General features: G+C 37.4%; 2 protein-coding genes across 9 annotated transcripts in view; both read right to left on the bottom strand.

Moving 5' to 3' along the window:
- Positions 1–2910, bottom strand: part of LOC306983045 (uncharacterized protein) — a 24625-nt gene extending 21715 nt beyond the window's left edge. For all 8 annotated transcript variants that reach the window (XM_079582720.1, XM_079582723.1, XM_079582725.1 and 5 more), the window contains exons 1-2: positions 2745–2910; positions 748–803 (exon numbers count right to left, since the gene is read on the bottom strand). In XM_079582720.1, coding sequence (XP_079438846.1) covers positions 748–803; positions 2745–2800 — 112 coding nt within the window. In that variant the 5' untranslated portion in view covers positions 2801–2910. The remainder of the gene's footprint in view (positions 1–747; positions 804–2744) is intronic.
- Positions 2911–6224: 3314 nt separating this feature from the next.
- col27a1a (collagen, type XXVII, alpha 1a) overlaps positions 6225–8087 on the bottom strand; it is a 44008-nt gene continuing 42145 nt past the window's right edge. Inside the window, exons 58-61 of the mRNA XM_079552280.1 lie at positions 7857–8028; positions 7679–7788; positions 7384–7602; positions 6225–7299 (exon numbers count right to left, since the gene is read on the bottom strand). Coding sequence (XP_079408406.1) covers positions 7153–7299; positions 7384–7602; positions 7679–7788; positions 7857–8028 — 648 coding nt within the window. The 3' untranslated portion in view covers positions 6225–7152. The remainder of the gene's footprint in view (positions 7300–7383; positions 7603–7678; positions 7789–7856; positions 8029–8087) is intronic.

Raw genomic sequence — 8087 nt, 5'->3', positions numbered from 1 at the left:
AGCCAGTGATCAAATGTTAAATGTTTTTTCCATTAGTTTATAATAGATATAAATTGATCTGTAACATAATAAAAAAAAGAAGAAAAAAATAAATAATAATAATAATAATAATAATAATAATAATAATAATAATTATTATTATTATTATTATTATTATTATAATAATAACAATAATAATGCATTGGTTTTATATAACGCTTTTCTGGACACTCAAAGACGCTTTACATTGCACTATTCATCCACTCCATACCCGGTGGTGGTAAGCTGCTATTGTAGCCACAGCTGCCCTGGGGTAGACTGACGGAAGCGAGGCAACCAGTCTGCACCATCGGCCCCTCCAACCACCACCACTCACGCACTACATTTGCTAGGCTTCCTGGTGTTCCCAAACGGTCTCCCATCCAAGTCCTGCCAGGCCCTTCCCTGCTTAGCTTCCAAGGTCTGATGGGATTGGGCAGAGCAAAGGTGGTATGGCCACAAAGATGATGAGAAAAAAATCAGCCTTTATTGATCTCACAATAGAGAGAGAGAAAGCCACTTAAAGAAAGTCTGTTATCGTTTAATATTGGGTATCGGCAGATACTCAAACCCCGGTATCGGAAGTAAAAAGGCTGGATCGGTGCATCTCTACCTAAAAGCTTTTATTCTGAACGCACATGTGAGTCCATTAACTAAACAACAAACCTCATGTCGGGCAAAACTAAAGCAGGAGCTCAAGACAGACAAGTGTAGCAGCATTAAGCGTACCTGTCATGTTTTCAGCGGAGTATTCAGCAGCACCTACTGAGTCTGTCAATCTGCAGCTGTAAATAAATAAATACAAATAAATTGCAGTCACATTGATAACAGTCTCATCTTTTGAAAAATAAACAGTGTCTTACTGAGAAGAGTCAGGGCTGTTTTTGCATTACTCACAGTGACCAGTTCCACTCAGCCCTTAGGAAGCTCCATAAATAGCCTAAGAAAGACTCTTCGCCTCATTTACAACCACTGTCAGAGCCTCTACAACACAGTGCATGTGTAAAAGGAAAGTGGGGCATGTGCCAGTGGCAGCATAGACCCGTTGTTTGTTACCACAGAAATGACCAAGGAGAAGGCTTTCACTGGTGGACAAACAGTTTGCTATAACTCCGGCAATCACATAATGATAAAATGAGGGGATATGCGCAGTTTAAAGTGTCAGACATTAACACACTTCTTTGTCACGAGTCACAACAACAGTCAGGGCTGATTTAACAAATTAGTTGACAATGTCATCAATCAATGACCCCAAAATGATCTATGCTTTGCATCTGGACACACACAACATCCTGTTCTCCAGCAATACTAAAACGTAGTACAGTTAACCACAACTCATCAACTATAGATCCTTCTTTATTTACCACACATGTTTAGTATGCACAGACAGTTGAGTAATCATTAGACTGGGACATTAGTATAGGCTTTCATCGCAAAAAGCATTGTGTGTCCAATGTCCATATCTCAATAAGTTGTTACAATAAAGCTTAAGAACCCTGTGGAGTCTGTTCATGTCCCCCAGAGGGCCTGAGAGGTGCAGAGGGTATCCCAACTAACTCTTGTTGTCTATTTATAGTCTGAGAGATTTCTGTACTGGTCACAAACTGCTGTTAACTGTATCTATGACACTCAGTGTATAGTTAAGTTTGACAAGTAAAATTATTTAAGCATGAGAGCCCATTCCACAATAAAGCAGTTTTAGGTGGTCTTTCAAGTTACCTCACAACTAATACAACAGCTCATTATTGCAGATAACTAATGTTACTACTATAAAACATTAATGAATGTGTTACTCTCACAATGAAAGGAAAGCTACACATGAATCACCACAAAAAACAAGCTGCGCAGGCAATAGTCTGGTTAATATGACTTAGAAAAGTCTCAAGCTTCAGAATACTTTAAACAATAAAATGTTGCACTTGCAGCAGCCGGTTTCACGTATAGTACAACCCATTTCCTGCATTTCTGAATGTTCAGAGTAACAGAGAAATAACCTAGAGAATAGCTCCGAAGTGTAATGAAAGACAGGGCAGGATTCACGGTCTCGCACCACACAAGCTCCATACATATCGGTCAACATCTTGGATTATTACTAGTACTGGATGGCCACTTTAACGCATAATCGGTCAACCTTAATCGAAAGAAAGCCGATGCATCTATATAACGGGATGTTCGGCCTGAATGTTAGCGACTTGCTAAAAAAGTAAACAAACAAAAAAACATGTTAATGTTGTTTTGTTGAATAAACTATGGTGGAACTGTGATGGAGTGATGTTGACTTAAAAAGAGAAAAGTCTCTGAACTTCCCCATTTTAGAGAAGATTCTGAAACGCTGTCAGACAAGCTCAGAACGAGGAGGAAGTTACTCATCTTATGTTTTTGTCAAGTATCTTTGGTCTATGATTGAATTTATGATCCGTCTTGAACATTGCAAATCCTAGCAGCAACGACCGTAAGTAACTGGACTAGAATATTTCTGGATGACCTAACGTTTCCTCAGTGTCAGAACTGTCGTAAGCCCCATCTTTATTATTGTGAGTGTCATCTAAAAATATATATATTTCTAACACATTATAAAAACACATCTAATACAGCGGATTAGAGTCTGATTCCTCTGTGTGATAGCCGAACAGTGGTGTTGTTGTGTTCAGGGAGTTAGCTAGTTGTGTTTATAACGTTACATGCTAATGCTAGAGTTAGCAAGCAGTCGTTGGTTTCAAAATTACCTTCCGTTTAAATCCACGGGGAGCGTCAGGTCCTCTCCCACGACGGAATCCATCATATTTGAGTTCTTAATTTATGTCCCTGCTAAAATAAATAACCATTACACTGGCCTGTGTGTAAACTCCAAAAAGCGGGTGGAGAATTCAAAATAGTCCACAGTACCGCCATCATGGGATCTGTAGACGTCACCATCGGGCACGTCGTCGGAGGCGCTCGAGGCTGGTGGCGGTGCTGTATTCAAATGTTGTAGGAAATAACGAAAAATTGTGTTTCAGTTTGCTTTAAATAAATCAGATCCTGTCTGAGACCTTCACATAACGAATATGTTCATGACTGCAAATTGACTGGGGATAATGTTATTAACCCTTTTCGCTTTGCTAGTTTATTAATATTTATAAACAATTAATCTCACAGAAAGCTCTTGGATATTTTTGACTCGTCAACCAAAGAGCTTTTTTGAGTCTCCATTCATTCATTCATTCATTCTTAATGGAGTAATATCTATTTGAATTCTATGTTCAACTTTACATTTTAAAATGCCATCAGGAGGAGACTACAAGACTCACTTTTTGGAACATTAGGGAGTCTGCTGTTTTTCCGGAGGCTGGTAGAACATTTTATGTAGGCTAGTTGTTCTTCTTTGAGCAATTTTACCGCATTGTACTTTTTGCTTTTACATGATTGATATTATGTTGATATTGACTACTTTTACTTTGGTATAACAAATGGTTCATATTTCCACTGTGAGTAAAGTGTCATTAATTTCTAAATTTTATAGTTTATAATCTTAAGAATTGTTTCTTAAAGGTACACTGCGTAACATTTTGGGCTATACTATTGCGGCAAAACAAAACATGCTCCTAATGATACAGAAAATGCTGTTATTGCAGTGGGTAATAAAAAAATGGACTTTGAGGAGAAACTACCCTGTTTAAACCCCATATTCTACTGCCTTTCGTCACATCTCCATGGAGACGAGCTGGAGACGTACCCACTCCCAGTAAAGTTTACAGTCATATCTTAGGAGGGGTGAGCCGCATAAATGTTTGTTTGTACATTTATGAGGTATTTCAATTTTATTTATTGGGCAAAATTCTACGCGGTGTGGCTTTAAATAAAAATCTTACATTCTGTATCAGAAGAGATCACCCTACATCACAGATCCCACCTCTGAGGCATTATCCAATCAGACCTGTCGCGGTCTCAACTTCCTGTTTTTCTCTGGAACAAGTCTAAATTCATGGTACATTTCTTTACATAACTTGAAAACTAATCATGGTAAGTTGATGAAACGCACACCTTTTATAATGATATATGTGTTGGTTTTGGAAGACGAAGTGAAATGAGTGAAATTACAGCATGAAAAAGGCAGGCACCACATTTGGTCATGGTTCACTTAAAATATATTTTAAGTGAACCATGACCATGAATTAACTTATATATAAGTTAATTAGTTTTGTCCATATTTGGACATGCCCGTTGCACCGATAATTCATACTTACAGTATTTTCTTGACTAAAGAACCAATAAACCGTAGACTATGTTTTTATGTTGCCAAAGGTTATTTTTAGTCTTTTTTTTTGGTCAAATACTACTAGAGGTGACTGACCCCGCCCACTGTACGTAAAGCACAAGCACATTACAGAAGCTCTTGCCTAGACAGTGTGATCCTTCAAACATTAATATCACAAAACACGACGTCTCCTGAATACGAAACCTGAAAGTACTTCTCGTATATTTTACATATAAACCTTTTGTATTTTTTTATTACTTAAGGGCAATGAACGAAATATGGTAACTTCACTCGCACTGATAGTCTGCATGATATTGAACATTTTTGAAAAATGTTACAACAGAACTAAACTTGTGTTATGTCCCTCAGTAACACTAAGTTGAAATGATATATTTCAAAGTATTTCAGTGAGTGCCCTAAAGGGTTAAAACAGATTGTTAGGCTACTCAAGTAGTATTTTCACCAACTTCCTTTATTGTTTTACTTGAGAACTATTTTGGACTTTTTTATATATTCTTGGGTAAAATTATTTTGGCTACTCTACATAACTCCTGGAAACTGTTTCCTGGGTCCCAGTGCTTGCAGCCACTGGAATTGGCTTGGAAGTATTGCCTGAAAAAGAGATTAGGCCATGTATCTACAGGCGATCTACTAACTAGGGTCTAAAATGTTGTGATACAGCACAGTCTGAGTCCCCATTCAATGCTCTTGAAAAGTTTGTAAGCACCACTCAGAACTTAAAGCTGGGGTTCCTGATATTTCCTGCTCAAAGTTTTAAGAGATTTTTTTAGTTATGTGTTGGCCCAAACTGGTTTCTAGCTCTCACAATCCTTCCTGCACACCAAATGTTTCAGACCCGTGTACAGCTTTGAGCAGCAGGGGGGACCACCCGCAAAATAAAATCACAAATTTAGATTCTACCTCGTTTTTTCTGTGTTTGCAGCATACTCTGTATGGAGGCAAAAATAAATTGACTCAACAACAAAAGGTCAGGTAGTACCCCAGCTTTAAGGACACAAATCATAAAAACTAAGGGGCCTTCCTATGTTGTGGCCACATAACATTATGCTTTAGCCATTTAAATAAATACTCGCACACAAAATAAAAACATTTATTAAACTACGGACTGGAGTATTGTGTTGACCATTGACAGAGGCCACATTGAGTTAATTTCATAAAAATGAATTCCAATGACCTAGAGAATGTTGTTCCAATTAAAATGTGTGGTATGATTTTTCTTTTGTCTGTCCCATAGCCTACAAATGTTCACTGCAAAGGAGTTTCACAAATTTGCACATTTAGCACACATCTGATACAGTACGTGGTTCATTATCCTAAGGAAACAAATGAGACACAATATATAAAAAAATAAAAATATAAAAGATAATTAACATTGCATTACATTTGCTCCCTTGAGCCACAAATTTACACAAAAACAGTTATAAACTCCAAGAACTGCTGAGTAAACGGATGAAAGTTGCAAGAGTAGTATTACTCTAGAAATGTTCTCCTTCAACAACCATGTAACAAATTATTAAATAACATAAATTACAAGAGGGGATCCACTGTATACAGCAACGTTTGCACAATTATACACACTTGTGTCCGAAGATCAACATTTTATATATAATGATACTACGAAAGTGTACCCATAAAATATTACATAGAGCTGTAAAGTCTTTATACAGAAAAATTTAATATTATTTTCCAAAATACCTCACATGTTTTTGTTTATTACAAACACAGAACATAACACATTGGCTGTAGATGTGAACTGGATGGATTTGTTTTGTTGATAGTGCATTAAAGATATTGTTCATACAATTAAACATGCACTAACGGAAAATGGTTCAAAGAAAAGAGTGGTGTAAATAATGTACAATAGTTAGCACCTGAAGAATGTTTATGTAGCACCATGTGTTAGCAAAGAATAGAACAGTTGGCAGAGATTTTGATTCCTAGAGCTCCTTAAATAAAACAAAGGTCTTCACCAATAAGACTATATGAATATACATTTCTTTAACAACGATAAAGTTTAAAAAAAATTACCCATTTACTCCACAGTTGTAAAATCAATATATCAGCATTGAGAAGTAAATATAATGCCTGCAATTTTGCTTTGATCTCTAATTTCCACAGCTGCGTTACCCCAATCGACAGTGGCTTCCAGTCATTCACTTCCATAAATTACTATTAAATGTAAGCAATCCATATTGTGCACTTGTTTCTTTCCACATAGACAGCTGTAAAACAGTGTGAGGTTAAAGTTAATCTCAATATTGTTATAAAAATAGTTACATTTATATTGCTAGCATGATAGCATCAAAGAAGATGGCTATCAAAGATAAATAAATGGCAGGTTTACAACAATAAACTGTATTTTCATTTTCTATTGCACATAAATATTTTGTCACATAATATAAACATGTGTAACAGATAGGAATAAGCCTATATATGTACATTTAAACGATCCCACGAACAATTGTTACTGATTTCCTCCCAATTAACATCACCTGTATACAGTTATAAAAATAAGTTAACCAAAAAGTTCAAACATTGTTATTGGACTTGGTCTCTGTCTTCGAAATGTTCCAAAGAACGTGTGTGGTAGTTCTCCAAGCTGCCACACATGCACATGACTTTCTTGAGGAGTATTCGCCATTTGGAGAAGTTATTAGTGCAAGAACTCTCCTACTCCTCATAAGCTCTTCTACATAATCCATTCTTCTCCGCTTCATAAACTTCCCTCTTTGTTATTCGCAGTCCAATGGGAACAATGAAGCAAAGCAGTTTGGAGGAACTTTGTTCTCCCTTTGGAGAATATTGCTGTTTGGAGGAGACAAATCTCCACACACCACAAAAAAGGTTCCCACCGTCAGTAACTCATACAGAAGCCTTCAAAGAAAACACACTGGCCCGACCTCCAGGTGGTAATGAGAACCAGAACTTGTGTGTGGTAGATTGTAGATCTTGACCACTGGTAGAAGAGCTGGATCCAGTGAGTGGAGAACAAAATGTGTCTGATGCCATCGTCCATCTTTAATCTGAAACACATTTTTTTTATAGTTTCACATATTCTGTTATCTATTAATAAGAAGCACATTTAAGTACATGACTATTTTTCCTACCCAGCAAGAGTCCTCAACAACTTCAGGCTCAAGCTCCCCTCCTGCCTCCATCACTTCCCCACTCCAGGCCTTGAACTTCACAGACCACAGATCGGGCGGTTGGCCATCAGCTGATCTCCAGACTGAGAAGTTCAAGCAGTGGATAACGATATGTTGCACTGCCTCCGCACTCAGCAAGTGAAGAAAGTTCATTTGGACACGGCCAACAGTGTATACTGGCTGTTCAAACATAGTATGTTTGTGATTATTGAAAATAAAGTGATGCATTTTTTATGGTTTATGTAAAAACAAATACCTTTGTCACTGTTACTGGTTTGATGCAGGTTTCTCCTCCTCCAGTAAAGTTGCACGAAACTTCAATTCTGTCTGATGAGCAGCCCAAGTTTGGGTCAATCCAGAAAGTGCCTGGGAAATATGCCATGTTTAACAGAATGAAATGTGGTACATCATATGAACAGAAAATCCACACTGACCATCATTTAGCCTTTGTTCACAGGAGTAAAGGTCTCTACAAATGCGAGCAGGATTGTCGCGAGTACCGAGAGGGTTCTTCAGGCTCTGAATCAGGTTACTGAGGTAGTGGAGGGTCTTGAAGATCTCTGCACTCTGATCTAGCATTGGTAAATCCATCATGGGTTTATTCCGCTACGGAAAAATAAAGGTAAATCAGAAAATTAACCAATAAGCAAACAGAAACAACAACA

Source organism: Gobius niger (assembly GCF_951799975.1).
Source record: "Gobius niger genome assembly, chromosome: 2".
Classification (NCBI taxonomy): Eukaryota; Metazoa; Chordata; class Actinopteri; order Gobiiformes; family Gobiidae; genus Gobius; species Gobius niger.
This window is presented reverse-complemented; position numbering and strand designations above follow the sequence as displayed.